Raw genomic sequence first — 20,412 nt, forward strand, 5'->3', positions numbered from 1 at the left:
GTGGTGGTGGTGGTGTTTTTGAGACTTGGTTTTACTATGTCGCCCAGGCTGGAGCACAGTGGCTATTCACAGGTACAATCATAGCACACTGTAGCCTCAAACTCCTAGGCTCAAGAAATCTCCTACCTGAGCCTCCTGAGTAGCTGGGACTACAGGCACGTGCCCCAGTGCCTGGCTCTGATGATTTTTTTTTTTCCCAGCTCATTATGGAGGTACAAAAGTTCAGGTTATATATATTGCCCATGCCTCCCCATCCCCCCGAGTCTGAGCTTCGAGTGTGTCCATTCCCTAGACAGTGCACATCGCACTCATCATGTAGGTATGCACCCATCCCCTCCCCCCACCCCCATCCCCCCCAGTCAGAACTTCAAGCGTGTCCATTCCCCAGGCAGTGCACATCGCACTCATCGAGTAGGTATACACCCATCCCTTCCCTCCAGCCCCCTCCTCTGTCCGATACCCAATTGGTGTTATTCCCAAATGTGCACTCAGGGAAACTAGTTTGCTGGTGAGTACATGTGTTACTTATTTTTCCATTCTTGGGATACTTCACTTAATAGAATGGGATTTTTATATTGAAAGATGGGATCACTAGGACTTGTTAAATCAGAAAATTTTGCATGCACTCACATAACTAGAGTTGATACCACAATTATCTTGTCTAAAGGTTCCTAAATGTGAGACTCTCACAAGCTGCATCAGAATCACCACAGATTTTTAAAAATATTTGTATCTATTCCTAGGAACCACCCTAGACCTATTGAATCAGAATTCTATGGGTGGAACACAGAAATCCACATGCATCAAGTGTTCATGCTTATCAGAGTTTGGAACCTGCTGCCCTAGTCCAGCTACCCCATTTTACAAATGAGGAAGTAATCCTAACACTGAAGTGAATCATTCAACTTTAGATAAATATTAGTGACAGAGCTGGAGCCAGTCCAGAAATTTTGGTTTATGTTTTAGTGCTTTTGTCCTTCTTTTTTGATTGTTGTTAGAAGTAGAAGTCTCTAGTGTTAAAGCTCTTTTAGAATTTGTCTAGTAGGTTTTCTGGTCCTCACCAGAAGAGCCCCCCATGCTATATTTTTAAAAATAAAAACAAAATAAAGCAAAGCAAAAAGAAGTAAATAAGTCTCAAACTTAAAAAAACCAGGTGATTAGACTTCAAGGTAGCTAAAGACAATGAAGGCAGCTTAAGTTCCCATCTTCCAATGTTTCCTCCAAAACAACACAGAGTAACAAAAAAGGAAAACTAAAATTACACAAAAAACCACATCCTCAAGCATAACTTGAAGACAGAGGATGCCCAAACTTCAAAATAATCATAAGTAAAAAGAGAGGGAAAAAAACCCAGATACTAAATCCTAGTGCAATATCTCTTGTGCTTCTTCCTTACCTAACCCTGCCACGGGCTTTATAAAGGCAGACCAAGAAAAACTGTGGGGAAGAAGGTAGTTAGCAGTGGAACTTAAGGTTGATCTAAAATCAAGGCCAGAAAGGCTAAACCCATCCATCAGATGATGGACTTAAGGGAAGTAAAAATATGCATGATTCAAAAAAAAGGGGGGGGAGAAGTGCCCTTTGTCAGTTGGGTGGTGAAGGAAAAAAGATGTATCAGTTTGGGTCTAATCAGGAGAGAGAAACCACACAATAATTTGAGTAGAAAAAATAGAAAGAATTACTTAAAAATTTTTTTTACTGATTCACAATAAAATATGTATTTATGGGGTACATGTGATATGTTGATACATGCACATAATGTGTAATGATCAAGTCAGAGTAATTAGGATATCCATCACCTCAAACATTTATTATTTCTTTGTGTTGGGAACATTGCAAATCTTCTCTTCTAGCTATTTTAAAATATAGAATAAATTATTGTTAACTGTAGTCAATAATAGAAAATTGGAATAACATAGGATTGAGTAGTAAGAAGTAAAGAGAAATGTAAAGAATGCAGGAATAACAAATATAAGGTGCAGCTACTACTCCTAGAGCTGATATTAAGCATCCAAGAGCTGTTCTGCCCCTGCCTGAGAGCTGAGGTTCAGACCTTATTGGGAAAGGAAAAAATTTAATTTGATTGAATTCAGGAAAGAAATGGAAGGAAAAGACAAAATGATCTCAGAATTGAAGAATATATCATCATACAAGGTACACAAAGGCAAATAGACTAAAGTGAAATTTTAATAAAGGTCATGGAATAAATGCAAGGAAAAAACCCCGAAAGAATGAAAATGAAATAAAGAAATAATTTAAAAGGATTTAAGAGAAATTAGTGCAAAAGCAAGGCAGACAGAGAAGGATTAACATTCATATTGTTGGAGTCCCTGAAGAAGAAACACAAAATAATATCAAGTAAAATGTAGAAACCTAATAGCAAAAGGTTAAGTAAGAAAACAGAGAACTAAGAGCATTGAAAAATGTATATGTCCAAAAATAACTATTAGAACAAAAAGGCAAACCTTCTGAAAATTGTTTACAAATTAAAGTACAAAGGATACCCATTTTGTAGAGAAAGAAATACAGCAAACATAATAAAATACATGTAATTTTTAAAAACTATGGCAGAGCTTTCCCCTTATGATCTCTTCTAGGAGATTTATGGTTTCAGGTCTTATATTTAGGTCTTCATTTTGAGTTGATTTTTGTGTATGGTGTAAGATAAGGGTCCAATTTCATTCTTTTGCATGTGGAAATCCAGTTTTCGCAGCACCATTTATTGGACCCCATTGTGTTCTCTTGGTGCTTTTGTTGAAAATTAGTTGACCATACAAAATATCTGCACTCCCATGTTCATTGCAGCATTATTTACAATAGACAAGGTATAGAAACAACCTATATACCCATTGGCAGACAAATAGATAAAGAAAATTGTATATATATAAATAGAATATTACTCAGCCTTAAAAAGGAAGGAGATCCTGCCATTTGCCACAGCATGGATGGACCTGGAGGACATCATGCTAAGTAAAATAAAGCCAGACACAGAAAGAAAAATATTGAATTATCTCACTTATATGAAGAATATATATATACATATATATATACATATATATATATATAAAAGCTTGAATGCACAGAGCTAGAGAATGAGACAATGTTTACCACAGAGGGTGGTGAAGGGGACATGGAGAAGAAATGGGCATATGTAGGTCAAAGGATACAAAACAGCAGATATATAGGGTAAGCCTATAGATTTAATGTACAAGCATGGGGACTATAGTTAATAAAATTGTATTAGGGATTTTTGTTAAATAAGTAGATTTTAACTGCTTTTATCACAAAAAAGTGTAACTATATGAATTGATAGATGTGTTAATCTGGTTCACTATAGTAACCATTTTACTATCTATTCATATCCCATAACATCATGTTGTAAACTTCAAATGTACACAATTTAAATAAAATACTATGACAGAGTTAACACCAAACATATGAATCACTGCAATAAATATACATAGGTTTAACTCATCTATTAAAAGAAAAAGATTTTTAGTCTGGTTAATATAGCTATGTTCGTATGCTATATATAAAAGACACACCTAAAAAAGTATTTCAGACAGGGATAGAGTAGACAAAGATATATCAGAAAAATGGAAACAGTAAGAAAAGAGTAATGATTCTGATACCAGACATTGTAGCATTCAAGCCAAAACATTAAAAGTTAGAAAGGATACTTTTTAATGCTAAGTGCCACAATTCATAAATGAGATATAAAATTTATTAACATTTAGTCACCAGAATCATGATACTCACCTTTAGGAAACAGCAACTAAAGGATATTCAAGGAGAGAGAAATAGAAACACACTAATTAATAATCAGAGATTTTAGTGTGCTACTATCAGTTCAAGACAGATCAAGTGAACAAAGAATAAGAAGATAGAAGACTTAAACAACATAATCAATAAGCTAGATCTTATTTATATTTTTTTAACTCGACACCCTAATTTTAAGAGACTATACCTTCAGCTCAGGTGCCCCTGGAGCATTCACAAAAATTGATCAGATATTAGGTCACAAAGAAATATAAAGAGTTCCACAAAGTAGTAGTAGTATACTTTTTGATCACACCTCAAGAAAATTAGAAATTACTAACAAAAATAAAAATATCAAAGGCTTTTCTACCTGGAAGTTTAAAAACCTCCTTTTAACTATAGTCCTGTACCATATAATGACATTTCAGTCAATGACGGGCCACATATATGATGGTAGTTCCATAAGATTATAATACTGTATTTTTACTGTACCTTCTTCTGTTTAGATAAACAAATAATTACCACTGTATTACAGTTGCCCACAGTATTCAGTACAGAAACATGTTATCACAGGTTGTACCTAGGAGCAATAGGCTCCTAGCTATGGTATACCATATAGCCTACATGTGTAGTAGGCATACTTTGATGTTTGCACAACGATGAAATCACCTAACAATGCATTCCTCAGAATGTGTCCCTGTTGTTAAGCGACACATGATTGTGCTCTTGGTTGAAAGGGAAAATACAAAGTGAAGTTATAGAAAAAAAATAGTGATGATGTAAACACTATACATCAGAATCTATGGAATCAATTTAAAGCAAAGATCAGAGAAAAATTGATGACCATTAAGCAAGGAGTACATATGTTGATTTGTCTTATTACTGATGATATTAATGGTGATAATGTGGTTGAGGTGGCCAGGTTATTCCACTGTAAAGTTAGTATCTTTCTCTTTGTAAGTAATAACACTCTTATGGGAAGATACTTTGCAACTATGTTTCTTGTTTCTCATACTTTTGCCTACTCATTTTAGCATCTATTAGTGAATCTTATCCACAAGCCTAACCATGTACTATCTGGCCCTCTATAATTTTGCTAACCTCTTAATTATCTTCATTTGCAAATGATATGGTATACTACCAAGAAACCCCTAGAGAATCAGTGTTAAAGAGAAAAATCCATAATGTATGTCCCACAACTGAATTTTTTAGTAGAGGGAGAATGAAAGTTCAGAAGGTAAGAGGATCAGGAGTCAGCAAAACTTATCTGTTAAGGGCCAGGTAATATTTGTGGGCTATGCTGTCTCTCTCACCACTGCTATTGCGTTGTAGTGCTAAAGCAGCCATAGACAATCTAAATGAATAAGAGTGACTGTATTCCAGTAGCAGTCTATTAAAAAAAAAATAGATGGGCAGGCCAGATTTGGCTCACAGACCCTACTTTGCCTTAGATTATGGGGAAGGAAATACAAAGAGGGATGTCCATTCTTACTACTTTGCTTGTTATCTCTCTAGTTCATCCACACACCTTCTTAATTTTTTTCTTAATCTGCTCCAGTTATACCTTGCCTGCAGACACAGACCATGTGCTAATAAAAATCTCAAATATACCTTCTTGCTCATTTATGTTGCTGAGCCTTATGTAAGTTTCCTGGGAAGGAATCACTTCTTTCCATATCTCACACTCCAGATTTGGATCAGAGTTTAGGAAATGGAAGAAAATAATTATTATGGGAGGAGTAAAAAGTGAGAAATAAATGCAGAGGGAGAGGAAAGGGATGGAAGAGGAACCTGAGTCATGTGGGAGAGAGCCTATGTGGAGAAGATGGACGACGCGTTCCTTGAAGTATGTGGTATTATACTGAATCATAAGAGACGAGAGGGAAACTAGGATTGAATAAAAATAGAAGCAGTTTCATAGGTGGACATGTGGTTTATTTCCTGTGGAGTGGAAGAAGAAAATGCCAAGGAATTGGGGTAGTTGGAAAGAAGCAGAATAGCGACTAGACATAAGGGGGGGAAAAGGATTTGCAAGAACCCTGAGTGATTAAAATGGAAAAATAGGTAGGGCTAGTAGACTAAGCTTCCTGAGTTCAAATATTCATTCACTTGCCTTTCCCTTCCTCAGGAATAGAGGGAATTCTTTCCATAAACATTTGGATTACCATGTAGTACATATATGTTAGTGTCCATTGTAATTCTTGCATCAGTAAATACATTATATTAAACTCATATCTGAAAAATCTGTTAGTAGCCAATTTATTTCTTGTCTTTCATTACCTTTAAAATACATCTGCTTATTTAAGTTCTTTTAGGCCAAACTACCTTTTAAATATGCTCCCAGTGTCAGAACTACAGGGACGTCTTTACAAAGTTTTTTCCTGGGAGCCATTGTCAGTGCTTTTCTAGATTACGTACCTATAACCTGTGGATAGAGAGATTCATCTTCTAGTATTGACCCATTTAGGCAGGGGTGGTAGTAAAGGTCATCAAGTCAAGTGGAACAAGTCCCTGAAAAACCACTGGTCTTCTCACAGCAAAACAGTACTTATGATACCTGTGCCAGGATGTAACTGTCACCCTTAGGGAGGGATTCACCAAGGGGATTCGTATTTTGTCACTCACAATAATTACATGTGTCAGTTTAATCTACTGAAGACTCATTTTTCTACCTTTAGACATTCTAGATCACTTCTAAAAAGAGGTTTTATTGTATGCTAAATATTGTGTTCAGTCAGCAATATTTAAAAAAAACAAACCAGTATATAGAGTCATGGAACATTAGAGCTATCAGGGGCCTTTTCACTTAGTGAATGATAACTGGAAACTAGAAAAGCCCCTCATGGACCAGTAGTATAGGGGAGAGATGAGCAATCATATAAATAGGACATAGAATTACTTTGAAAGAAATATTAATACATAGAGAAATACCAATTACTATTTTCTATTTTTTCCCCAGGTCAGTTTATGCAGAACTATATGAATTGTCTAATTACAGAATTTCTAGTCTTCCCTTTAGGGCAAGAATTTTCTTCCTCTTCTTTATGTTGCTAGGGCCTTGCATATAGTAGGTGCTTAGTAAAAAGTCTTGTAAGTGAAAAGGTAATGCATATTTTGTGCTATAAAAAAGTAACATAGGCGATTGATCTGACACCTATTTATTTCCTTATGGCACTGTGAAAGTCAATTATACAAATTGAGTAACTCTTGTCATACCCAACTAAATCAGAGTCGAGAGGCTGGGGAGAAAAAGTACTTGGGCATCTAGCACCTGCTCCAAGAATCGAATCTTCCACAAGCCCAGCTACTGAAACAGCCTACTGTAACCTTAAGACCAGTTTTGCCTGGTAGCTGCTGTAATGACCTGCTGTGACTCTATGACTAGTTTCACCTACCACTATCATTCGCCAGTCAGAGCTTACCAACTCCCAAAAGCTTCTCTACTGCCAATGAGAAGCTTCTCTAGTGCCAACTGAGCTTTCTTTCAAAGGAATAGGTAACATTTTTCTAATACAACCCTAACCTTTTCTTTGTTCTTCCGACATACTGGAGACCCGCCTGGTCTATGTATGCCCGAATTGCAAATCTAGCTTCCAAAATAAAAAAATAATTTAGAGATTCACCTCTATATTTTATTTTGACTTTGACAACACTTAACATTTTCCTGTTTATAACTATTTTTTATTCTCTAAGAAAATTGGGTAAAGAGCTGGGTGTGGTGTCTCACGCCTGTAATCCCAGCACTTTGGGAGGCCGCGGTGGCGGGAAGATCACTTGAGCCCAGGAGTTCTAAACCAGCCTGGGCAGCATAGCAAGACCCTGTCTCTACCAAAAAAAAAACAGAGAGAGAGGAGGAAAAATGAGTACAGAGTAGATGTTGTTATAATTGGGAAAGACTTCTTGGAAAATAGACTAAGTGTTTCTAACTTTTAAAATGATTTCCAAGCTGGGCATGGTGGTGTATGTCTGTAGTCCCAGCTATTCAGGAGGCTGAGGTGGAAGAATCACTGGAACCTAGCAGTTTGAGGCTGTAGTTCACTGTAATCGTGCTTGTGAATAGCCACTGCCCTCTATCCTGGGCAACATAGTGAGACCATGTCTCAAAATAAATAGTCTAATCAGTGAGTTATTGTATTAGAATTTACATTTTAAAATCATCTTGTGGCCGGGCACGGTGGCTCACGCCTGTAATCCTAGCACTCTGGGAGGCCGAGGCGGGTGGATCGCTCGAGGTCAGGAGTTTGAGACCAGCCTGAGCAAGAGTGAGACCTCGTCTCTACTAAAAATAGAAAGAAATTATATGGACAACTAAAATATATATATAGAAAAAAATTAGCCGGGCATGGTGGCGCATGCCTGTAGTCCCAGCTACTCGGGAGGCTGAGGCAGCAGGATCGCTTAAGTCCAGGAGTTTGAGGTTGCTGTGAGCTAGACTGATGCCACGGCACTCACTCTAGCCCGGGCAACAAAGCAAGACTCTGTCTCAAAAAAAAAAAAAAAAAAAAAAAAATCTTGAAAATTCTGTGGATCAAAATTTAAGATTTATTTTGTAGAATTGGCATGACCTAAGTTTTCGAAGTGTTTTTTTTAACTCTCTTAATTATGCATGGACTTCATCATTTAAATCCAGAAACAAAACATAGAATAATCTCGTAGTAATTTTTGATTCTAGTCTTTTAAAGTTCTACCTTTTTTTCTCCCCTCATTTTTAGAATTGCCAATGCCACTCCCATCCCAGGAGACTTGCTTCGAGAAAATACAGATGAGGTGTTTCCAGATGAACAGCTTAGTGATGGGGAGAATGGTATCCCTATTGGTGTGTCACCAGATAAATTGCCTGGATCTCTGGGACACCCTCGTCCCCAGGAGAAGGATGTGTGGGAAGAGATGGATGCCAACAAGAACAAGATAAAGCTTGGAATTTGTAAGGTGTGTATTTCTTGCATAGGAAGTGATATTTTCCTATGTGCTTATTAGTTTTCTTTTATTGTTACAGCAAAGTATCATGACTCCCAATTTTGAATGAGAAGTGGACAGAACATTGTTTTGCTAGTTATTCAAATATTTGTAGTTGTATGTTCTGATGCTGTGAACAAAATAAAAATAAATAAATAAATAAAAATAAATAAAAAATAAAAATATTTGTAGCTGTAATATTATGGCTAATTTGGCCCATAACACTTATGTTGTAGACACCAAAAATTAATCTTCATCTTATATTTTATGGAAAACATGAAGGTATTTTTAAAAAGTGACAAGACACTGAGACTAAAAGAAGAGACGTATCTATACGACAGAAATTAATAGTCTTTACAAATAATGTGACAAGACTGGACCCTTTCTTTAATGTGCACCAGTGGAGCTATGAGTACCCATTCTGAACACCGTCTCAAATGAAGGTAGAGAAGCGAGGTTGAAAGTGGAAAGCATCGGTTTTTGTGCCCTTCCTTCTATTCTCCCTTTGCTGCAGCAATGGGTCCAGTCATCATCCTTGGCATATGTATCATGCTATGTAAACCTATGTGTGGCTCTTGTTCTATAATCCTATCTTTCTCTCCTCAATAAACCTTGTTTTGATGCTTGCTTTAAAAAAAAAAAAAAAAGGCCGGCACAGTGGCTCACGCCTGTAATCCTAGCACTCTGGGAGGCCGAGGTGGGTGGATCCTTTGAGCTCAGGAGTTCGAGACCAGCCTGAGCAAGAGCGAGACCCCGTCTCTACTAAAAAAAATAGAAGAAATTAATTGGACAACTAAAAATATATATATATATAAAAATTGGCCCGGCAAGGTGGTGCATGCCTGTAGTCCCAGCTACTCAGGAGGCTGAGGCAGGAGGATTGCTTGAGCCCAGGAGTTTGAGGTTGCTGTGAGCTAGGCTGACACCACAGCACTCTAGCCCGGGCAACAGAGTGAGACTCTGTCTCCAAAAAAAAAAGTGGAAAGCATCAAACTGATCATGAGCTGAAGTGATGTTGAATAAATGATATGATTTTTTCTTTATTAGGATTTCAAGCAGGTACACTTGTCAGTATGGGGAGAGATATAGATCTCTGAATTATATGGCTCATTTTTGTTATTTTTGGGTATATTATCCCCAAACTTTTCCTTGACCTTCCTGTTTCTTGTCATATCCCCTTTCATAGAAGATAAGATGAAGATAATGGGTTGGAGAGGCAGTGAATTATAAATCAGTTAGTTTTTGGTGCTATTTAGGTGTTTTTATAAAGGTTTGATTGGGAAGGAGTTTAAACTTACAGGGGTGAAATGAGCCTTTGGGCTCATACCTATTAACATGATTGATAGAAAGTTGGCTAGTCATGCTTTATGAATGGGAAATAGATCCTGACAAGGATCTTCTATGATCAATTCTGAGGAGCTTAGCCTATCTTTGGACAATTGTTAAAACTGTATTATTTATTTATTTATTTTGTAAGAGACAGGCTCTCATTGCTGTCCAGGCTAGGGTACAGTGGCTATTCACAGGCATGATTATGGTATACTCTATCCTTGAACTCCTGGGCTCAAGTGGTCTTCCCACATTAGCCTCCTGAGTAGATGGGACTATAAGCATGTACCACTGTGTCCAGCTAAACTATATAATTTAAAAAGTTAGCTTAAGGTTATTGTCTTAGTCTGTTTGGGTTGCTATAAAACGTACCATAAAATGAGTACCTTATAAACAACAGAAATGTATTTCTCACGGTTCAGAAGACTGGGAAGTCTAAGAAGGAAGGCTAGGCAGATTTGGTATCTGGTGAGGGGCTCTTTCTGGCTCCTCCTTGCTGTGTCCTCATGTGGTGGAAGGGGCAAGGGTCTCTCTTGAGCCTCTTTTATAAGGATGCTCTTGTCATTCATGAGGGCTCTGTCTCTATTATCTAATCACCTCCCAAAGGCCCCTACCTCCTAATACTATTACTTTGGAAGTTTGGATTTCAATATATGAATTTTGGGGGGACATAAACATTCAGACCCTAGCAGGTATATACTTTCAGTCATGGGAATGATTTGCAAAATCATTCTCTGCATAGATATGATATGCTACAATGTGAACTGGTGTTGAATAAGTACTATCTGGACCAATAACAATCAGGAATGAGTAGCGAAAAGTAGACAGGGAGTTGATGTCAGATTTTTGTACTATCAACTGTGGCTGTCTTTATGGTATCAGGAACAAACTGTTCTTATAGCAAAAAATTACTAGTGACATTCTCAGTTATCAGTCCATATGGATATCTGTGTATGTGAGAGAGTGAAATGGCACTTGACATAGAAGAACTTGATTACTTTAGTTTTCTGTCTTTCACCCACTGTCATTATTTAATCTCAGTCAAATTTAAATGGCAGATGGTTTTGACCCTAAGTCATTGCCCATTATTTGTTATTATGGTGATATGCAGTTTTCTTGAATTTATAATGTATGCTGCTGTATACTGCAAGCTCTCTACTCATTTTGAATATCTAGATAAAACATTAAGCTAAATATTGAAGAGAAGCCATTAGCTTTTGGATTTATTCGTTCTTATGTCAATTCGACAAAGTTTAACTGACCACTTTCTATTTGCAGTTTACTAAGCTAGGTGCTATATAGTTTAAGATGCATCTTTTACCTTTAAGGAGCTTACAGTCTGTCTGAGTAGATGTGTATGTACACAACCAAATGTAGTACAAGACAGAACATTGTACAAAACAAGAACATTGAAAGGAATTGGAATACCTAGAAATAGAGGTGAGAGTTGGGAACATGCCTTATGGAAGAAATGATTGAAGTAGAAATATAAGCAAAAATGCATAAATGAAAAAGTACATGAATAGAGATTGTAACTTTAGTATTTTACTGGTCATCTAGGAGAAAAATTCTAAGTTCTAAGCAGCTTTTTTTTTTTTTTTTTTTTTTGAGATAGAGTCTCACTCTGTCACCCAGGCTAGAGTGCTGTGGCATCAGCCTAGCTCACAGCAACCTCAAACTCTTAGGTTCAAGCAATTCTCCTGCCTCAGGCTCCCGAGTAGCTGGGACTACAGGCATGTGCCACCAAACCTGGCTAATTTTTTCTATTTTTAGTAGAGACAGGGTCTCACTCTTGCTCAGGCTGGTCTCAAACTCCTGAGCTCAAGTGATCCTCCCACCTTGCCCTCCCAGAGTGCTAGGATTACAGGCATGAGCCACCGTGCCCAGCCCTAAGCAGCTAGTTTTATCGTTTAAAAACTTATACTATATATAAAAGATTATATATGTATCATTTCAAAGCATAATAATATAAGCATGTACACCCACCATCTACTCCAAGAACTGGAACATTTTAGCATATACTGTCTATATTTGTGCTTCTACCCTATCTCTGCTGAGATAACCACTATCTTAGGTTGACTTTCATAGAAGCAGAGCCACAAAACAAACCTTAACAAATTTAAAAGAATTGAAATCATACAGAGTATGCTCTTTGACCATATTGGAATTGCACTAGTAATTAATAATAGAAAGACAACAGGAAAATCTCTAAACACATGGAAATTAAACAGCATACTTCAGTGTAATCCATGGATCAAAGAGGAAGCCTCAAAGGAGTTTTTTTTTAATTACATAAAACTAAATGAAAGTGAAATTACAACATATTAAAATATGTGGTATGCAGCTAAAGCAGTGCTGAGAGGGAAATTTACAGCACTAAATGCTTACAGTAGAAAAGATATAGTGTCAGAAAAAGCATTGTGTGGCCCGGTCCCATGGTGATCCCATGGTGTCTCTCACTTTTGGGGGCCCGAGATTCAATGCTGCCTATCTAAATGAAGTTGGTCTCCTTATAAAGTCCTAAGGTGAATTCCTGTGATTTTATTTTGCCTTGGCATACATTTTTGTATTCCTCTAGCACGTTCAACAAACTCCTTATTGAAGGGGCTTGGATTTTCTCTCTATGCTTTGAGATAGGAATTGCTACCGTGTTTCCTCTCTATGAGGGCTTGGATTATATATAAAACAAACCGTACCTTTTTCTGTTTTCAGGGGCATGGTTTAAATCCAGCTGTCCTTTTGGACTGGCAAGTTTTGCCAGTCTCATGACTAGTTTTAAAATGATGATTATAGTCTTTGTAGTGTATGTTTATTTTTTATTTTTTATTTTTTTGTTATGTATGTTTATATCTTTATGTATGCATGTATATATGTCTTTATTGTTTATGATACCAAATTAGCTTATAAGTAAATAAATACTCAAAAATTAAGTAAATAAGCCCAGATGCTTTTCAAGTTCACATGGCTTTAGTAATCTTTGATAAATAAAGATAAGTTAAAAAAAGATACAAGGTTTCAGATCAGTAATCTAAATTCTACCTCAAGAAACTAGAAAAAAGGCTGAGCAAGGTGGCTCATGCCTGTAATCCTAGCACTTCGGGAGGCTGGGCAAGAGGAAGCTTGAGCCCACGAGTTCCAGATCAGCCTGGGCTATAGTAAGACCCGATTTCTAAAAAAATTAAAAAATTAGCTTGGCAAGATGATTCATGCTTGTGGTCCAGCTACTTGGAAGGCTGAGGCAGGAGGATTGGTTGAGCTCAGGAGTTGGAGGATGTAGTGAACTATGATGAGGCCACTGTACTCTCTCCTGGGCAATGGCATGAGACCCTGTCTCAAAAAAAAGAAAGAAACTAGAAAAGGAAGAGCAAAATGAACCTAAGAGAAGCAGAAGGAAAGAAATGAATATCTGTTTTATAGCATCACTAAAGTTTTGATATGTTATGTTTTTATTCTCATTCTGTTCTAAATATTTTTCCATAATGAACTTTTTTCACTCATGAGTTATTTTAGTGCAAACAAGTTTAGAATTCTTACATCTTCCGGGTGAATAGAAGTTTTGCTTTTCATTATATAGTGACCCTTTCTGTTCTATTCTTACTATTAATAATTTTTTTCAGGCCGGGCGCGGTGGCTCACGCCTGTAATCCTAGCACTCTGGGAGGCCGAGGTGGGCGGATCGTTTGAGCTCAGGAGTTCGAGACCAGCCTGAGCAAGAGCGAGACCCCATCTCTACTAAAAATAGAAAGAAATTATATGGACAGCTAAAAATATATATAGAAAAAATTAGCCGGTCATGGTGGTGCATGCCTGTAGTCCCAACTACTCGGGAGGCTGAGACAGGAGGATCCCTTGAGCTCAGGAGTTTGAGGTTGCTGTGAGCTGACGCCATGGCACTCACTCTAGCCTGGGCAACAAAGTGAGACTCTGTCTCAAAAAAAAAAAAATAATAATAATTTTTTTCTGGCATTAAAGACTATTTTGTCAGATATTAATACAGTTAGGCTAGCTTGCTTTTGGGTAGTACATGCCTGGTATATCTTTTTTCATCTTTTATCTTTCTATCTCTTCCTGTCCTTATTGTTCTATCATAACTTTTGTTAAGTGGCATTTAAGTGGACAATCTTTTTTTTTCCTTTGAGATAGTCTCGCTCTATCACGTGGGCTAGAGTGCAGTGGCCTCATCATAGCTCACTGCAACCTCAGACTCCTGGGCTCAAGTGACCTCCTGGTGATATACTAGACTGAAAATAGTACTGAAACTGAGTATAAATTAAGAAAACTCATTTAATAAAGGGTTAATAGCCAGGTATGGTGGCTCACGCCTGTAATCCTAGCACTCTGGGAGGCCAAGGCAGAGGATCACTTGAGGTCAGGAGTTCGAGACCAGCCTCAGCAAGAGCGAGACCCATCTCTACTAAAAATAGAAAGAAATGAGCTAGACCACTAAAAGTAGAAAGATAGTAGTTGGACAACTGAAAATATAAAAACTTAGTTGGATGTGGTGGCACACTTCTGTAGTCCCAGCTACTTGGGAGGTTGAGGCAGGAAAATCGCTTGAACCCAAGAATTTGAGATTGCTATAAGCTAAGCTAATGCCATGGCACTCTAGCCCAGGCAACAAAGCGAGACTGCCTCTAAAAACAAAAAAACAAAAAAGAATAAATAAAGGATAAGAATGTAATGAAGTAAACTAGCCAAAATATCCTAATCTTCTGATAACACATGTAATCATTTGTTTGTTATTAATACTTTGAAAGCTTCAGTGATTCCTCCCATGTGTATTAGCTGGAATATTTTTCATGGTATTATTTTATATTTTGTCTAGGCTGGTACTGAAGAGGAGAACAGTCATGGTCAAGCAAATGGTATTCTCAATGCTCCAAGCCTTGGTTCACCAATTCGTGTCCGCTCAGAGATTACTCAGCCAGACAGAGATGTTCCATTGGTGCGAAAGTTACGTTCCATTCACAGCTTCGAGCTGGAAAAACGACTGACATTGGAGCCAAAGCCAGATACTGACAAGTTTCTTGAGACCTGGTATAAAAGAATAGTTCTTTCTTTTTAAAGCTTCTAAGGTGTTAATACCATTATTATTGTTATTATTATGTAAAGCCTTTCAAATAGGAAATTCTTGGCTAGACATGGTGGCTCATGCCTATAATCCTAGGACTCTGGGAGGCCAAAGCAGGAGGATTGCTTGAGGTCAGGAGTTTGAGACCAGCCTCAGCAAGAGCGAGACCCCATCTCTAATAAAAATAGAAAGAAATTAGCTGGGCAACTAAGAATAGAAAAAAAAAAAAATTAGCTGAGTGCGGTGGCGCACGCATGTAGTCCCAGCTACTCAGAGGATTGATTGAGCCCAGCCTGGGCAAGAGTGAGACCCCCCTGCATCTCTAAAAAACAAAACAAAACAAAACAAAAAAACAAACAAAAATTAGCCAGGTGTAGTGGGGCACACCTGTAGTCCCAGCTACTTGGGAGGCTGAGGCAGGAGGATTGCTTGAGCCCAGGAGTTTGAGGTTGCAGTGAGCTATGACTATGATGAGGCTACTGCACTCTACCCTGGGAGACAGAGCAAGATAGTATCTCCAAAAAAAAAAAAAAAAAAGAAAGAAAGAAAGAAAAAGTAAAGGAAAAAAAGAAATTCTTGCATTTTTCTGATAGTGATTCCATTAAGCTTTCAAAAGAGTTTGGGATATATTTATGAATAGCATTAAGACCTAAGTGCCCTTAATGTTTGTCACTCCCATCAACGATGACTACTACTGGCAATGAAATACTAGGTTAGAAGGACCATGGATTTGACTAACATAGTAGATACGTACTCCAATCTAGCTTCCATTTTAAACAGTCCTTGACATATGTGTGTTCTTCCTCACATGGTAATCATTCAGCCTTATAACTATGTTATGTAAACACATGTCTACATGTTAATATAATCAAAAGAATGGACTAAGTTTGGGGCAGTGTTTTAAACATTTTGAGTTGTGGCTAAGATTGGGAGTAAAAGAGTGCAACAGGGATAAAAGCTTAGTTTGGTAAAAAATTAGCTTAACGAAAAAAGGAAACTAAAAGGGCCAGGCTGAGGAAAGAGCTGAGCTCCATCTTCCAAAGCAAGATTATGGCAAGTGGAGAAAAACATTATCAACCCTGTAAAACTTTCCTTATGCTTTATCTATATTTTCCTCTCCCATCTTTGTATGAATATTAGTTTTGTATAGAACTTATATGTTACGTATTAAATGTTTCCCTAAGACAATTGAGTAACTTCTTTTCATTTCCTTAAGCCTGGAGAAAATGCAGAAAGATTCCAGTGCAGGAAAAGAATCTATTCTCCCTGTTCTGCTTCATAAGCCTTGTGTTCCTACTGTGTCCCATACCGACCACGTCTGGCACTATGATGAAGAATATCTTCCAGATGCCTCCAAGCCTGCTTCTGCCAACACCCCTGAGCAGGCAGATGGTGGTGGCAGCAATGGTTTTATAGCTGTTAACCTGAGCTCTTGCAAGCAAGAGATCGATTCCAAAGAATGGGTGATTGTAGACAAAGAGCAGGACCTTCAGGATTTTAGGACAAATGAGGCCTTAGGCCATAAAACAACTGGAAGCCCTTCTGATGAGGAGCCTGAAGTGCTTCAAGTCCTGGAGGAATCACCTCAAGGTGAAAAGCTCCGATTAGGCCCTTGGGCAGAAGATGATCATTTCAAGAAGGAAGCTTCAGGTGTGGTCTTAGAACTTTCTGCAGAGTGCCCTGCCATTGCTGCTTCAGAACAGTATATAGATAGGCTGGAGCTCCAGGCTGGAGCTGCTAGTCAGTTTATTGCAGCAACACCCACAAGTCTGATGGAGGCGCAAGCGGAAGGACCCCTTACAGCGGTAAGAAATTTGTTTCTGTCATTTTTCTCCATTATCTACTCAAGGTGCTATTAAGAAAGGACTAACAGTTGATCAACTAAGATTCTTCAGTAGAGGCCTAATTTTGGCAAATGGGTATAGGGAGTAATGTTTGGATTAAGTTCCATAGTCCTCCAATATGAAATTTTTCAAAAATGGGATTTCCTTTCATTGTATCAAACTCAATACACAAAATATCATTATAACCTAATTTCAGGATAACATTTATAATCAGACCACAAGAACTATCTATGTATGTGTGCATATATATAATATGACTTTTGAAAATTTTATGGCCAGGTACGGTGGCTCACACCTATGGATCCTTGCTCTCTGAGAGGCCAAGGTGGGAGGATCGCTTGAAGATAGGAGTTTGAGACCAGCCTTAGCAAGAGCGAGACCCCATCTCCACAAAAAATACAAAAATTATCTGGGCGTGGTGGCATGCACCTGTAATCCCAGCTGCTCGGGAGGCTGACGCAGGCAGGAGGATCGCTTAAGCCCAGAAGTTTGAGGTTGCAGTGAGCTATGATGATGCCACTGCACTCTAGCCAGGGTAACAGAGCAAGACTCTGTCTTCAGAGGAAAAAAAATTCATAATTCCAGAGATTTTTTTACTATACATTTGGTGAGGAAAGGCACATTTAACCATTCATGGTTTGTTCTTTACACTGTATACTGTTGCTAAGCTTAAGCTTATTCCCTTTCTCTTTTATAAACTCCATCCAGAAATTTCTCATATTTTACATTACTCTTAAACAATAGTTTTCCAGCTTTAGTAGCCACTGTTTAAAATGCAGAGTCCCAGGCTTCACTTCCAGAACTTCTGCTTCAGTAGATAGTTCACTTCCAGAACTTCTGCTTCACTTCCAGAACTTCTGCTTCAGTAGAGTGAGCTCAGCAGTCTTCATTTTAACAAGCAAGTAAAGGTAGTAATGATACAAGTCTTCTGCAAAGGAATCTTGAGGAGACACTACTATTTACTCTCAGTCTTAGGCATTCAACTAGAGGAGCCTGTTACTGGTGAGCAGTGATGCCCTGGGTGACTGTGTGAGCAGGAGGAGCCCCAGAAAAGCAGAGGAGGGAAATAAAAGCTAGAGAACCCAGACGAAAGGAACTGGGTTCTCAAATCTTAGGCACCTGCAGGTACATCTGTCCTTTTATGGTGGGAATTACCAGGTTTCCTTAAATTTCGTAATCATCTAGCAGCCAGCCCCCTTCCATCTCACCCGAAACAGCATTGTTCCCCAAACTGAATGTTTTTTATTAGAACACAATTCCATATGCCAGGTGCGAAATGGTACAAAAAAATACCAAAGAAATTTCATTTTGTATATAGTTCTGAGGAATTTGCCTGTGCAAATAAATGTTTATAGGGAAATAAATGTCTGCCTGTTTCTTCCCCAATCAGTTAGTTAGTTGGTCTTTCCCTCTTTCCCAGGTAGGCAGGTAGTTCACAGCATAAAGGGGCCTAGCCAAGGAATCAAATTGGAGCTGAAATCTAGCCCAAACTTTACTTTCCAGACTGTATGTCTTGGCACAGAGCTATTTCCTCTTTGAAGGGCATAATTTTCCACATGTGGGCTGAAAGCACGTCCTACTACCTCCCTCTCTCCCTATCCTATCCTTTTTTTCTACCTTACCTTTTCCTTTTCTATTCATTCCCTCTTTGTACCTTTCCAGGTTCTCTTTCTTCTTTTCTCTGGCTCTGTCATGCTGTGTACTAACTGTTGTTCAAGCAGCATTTTTCCAACAGCATTCTGGGGTGCCTCCCTTCTCAGAGGCTTTCTGAAGCCTTTGCTCTATTTCTCCTAGTATTTTTTCCCCTCTTTCATCAGTGCTGTCCTGTCCACAAAGATCATTCTCATAGTTATCTTACACTATCTGCAATGTTTTCTCTGTCAAGTTGTTGAGAGGATTATACTCAGGTATTTATGTATTTAATAAGTTTGACTTTATTTCTAAATATCTTTAAATAAAATTATTTTTCTTAACTAAAAGTCTTAATGAAATGTCAGCTGCATCACTTGCATACTTACTTCTAAGATATTAAACTTCCCATTTCCTTTATTTTCTTGGGCTTGGGATAAAAATATATTTATTTTGATTTTCTTCCTGAGGCTTAAACTTTTGCAAAGCAGTTTTTATCACTTCCCTAACTTACCACACATACATTTAATAGCGAATGCTGCCGATAAATCTCTCTAGATCTCTTGCAGCTCTGACTTTATACTCTAGCTTGAACAATGTGATAAACCATATTACTGTTCCATTGGAATATTTTAAAATAAGACATATTCTGATGGGAAACTGAGTTTGTTAGTTTGTATCTTTTTCAATCAGGTTTATTTCTTTTTATGATGATATGAAGGGAAAATGTACTGATATCTTAATATACAGAAATAGGCAAAGCAAAGGTTTAAATATATGTAAGTATAGTTGGCATATTAAATTAACATGATAGGAACTTCAAGCACTCTTCAGTTCTTTTACTGTATTAATCCAGATTTGTGAGCCTTGTTTAGGACTTCGCTTATGCATATACATGAAACCACTGGTTATCAAATAGCCTGTATAAAATTTTCAGATGATGTATTTTGAAAGATGGATTCATTTACTAGATTGAAAAGAAATTAGTTTGGGGCGAATTTTGGAAATTAGATTTTTCCCCAGGATAAATAGTGATGAAATTAATCTACTATAAATCATTTCTTAAAAAGATGCTGAACAACATGGGTTTTTAGGGAGTAAGATAAGACTAAGTTTTGGCTTATAGAAGAAATATTAAATTACATTTTGATTAGCAAATGGAGAGATAAAATTAAACTCGCATAAGTGAAAAAATATAGAGAAGAAAAAGAAAACAAAACAACTCACACTGTTTCCAAAAGAGATCTAAGCAGTGGTTCAGAATGACAGTAACTATAGGAAAGAATGTGACCAGTTTTATGTGATATTGAGTAAACACTGTTGGTAGGGAGAATGATGGACTTTGAACAGTGATGTTGCAGAAGTGGAAGATTTACTCCTTACGGAATATGAAGGCAGATTGTACCACATGATCTTTTAGTTCTAGATAGTCCTTCAGAAAGCCAGTGCATCATTTTAATATTACCTTTAGAAACAGTATAAATGTGACTGGGGCCAATAACACCACCTGTATGTTATCTATTACTGTATAACAAATTACACCAAATTTAGTAGCTTTAAACAACAGTCATTGCTTAACACAGTTTCTAAGGGTAGAAATGCAGGAGTGGCTTAGTTCAGTGGTTCTGGTTCATGATCTCTCATGAGACTGTTGTCAAGCTGTCAGCGAGGGTTGAAATCATCTGAAGGTTTGACTGGGATGAGAAGATCCACTTCCAAGCTCACTGACATGGCTGTTGGCAGGCCTCAGTTCCTTAATGGCTGTTGGCCAGAGGCTTCCGTTCCTCACTATCTGGGGCTCTTCATACTTGACATGACATCTGG

The 20,412-nt window shown here is 37.7% G+C and overlaps 1 protein-coding gene and 1 non-coding gene across 2 annotated transcripts in view; both read left to right on the plus strand.

Moving 5' to 3' along the window:
• The window catches only part of TTBK2 (tau tubulin kinase 2), a 133,640-nt gene that overhangs the window by 100,442 nt on the left and 12,786 nt on the right, over positions 1-20,412 (plus strand). The window contains exons 11-13 of the mRNA XM_069484395.1: positions 8,472-8,688; positions 14,870-15,081; positions 16,332-16,920. Of these exons, the coding sequence (XP_069340496.1) occupies positions 8,472-8,688; positions 14,870-15,081; positions 16,332-16,920 (1,018 nt within the window). The remainder of the gene's footprint in view (positions 1-8,471; positions 8,689-14,869; positions 15,082-16,331; positions 16,921-20,412) is intronic.
• On the plus strand, positions 1,012-1,074 carry LOC138381109 (U7 small nuclear RNA). The gene has a single exon (XR_011233045.1). It is a non-coding gene; the product is annotated as a U7 small nuclear RNA (small nuclear RNA).

This window comes from Eulemur rufifrons, chromosome 2 (genome assembly GCF_041146395.1).
Source record: "Eulemur rufifrons isolate Redbay chromosome 2, OSU_ERuf_1, whole genome shotgun sequence".
Classification (NCBI taxonomy): Eukaryota; Metazoa; Chordata; class Mammalia; order Primates; family Lemuridae; genus Eulemur; species Eulemur rufifrons.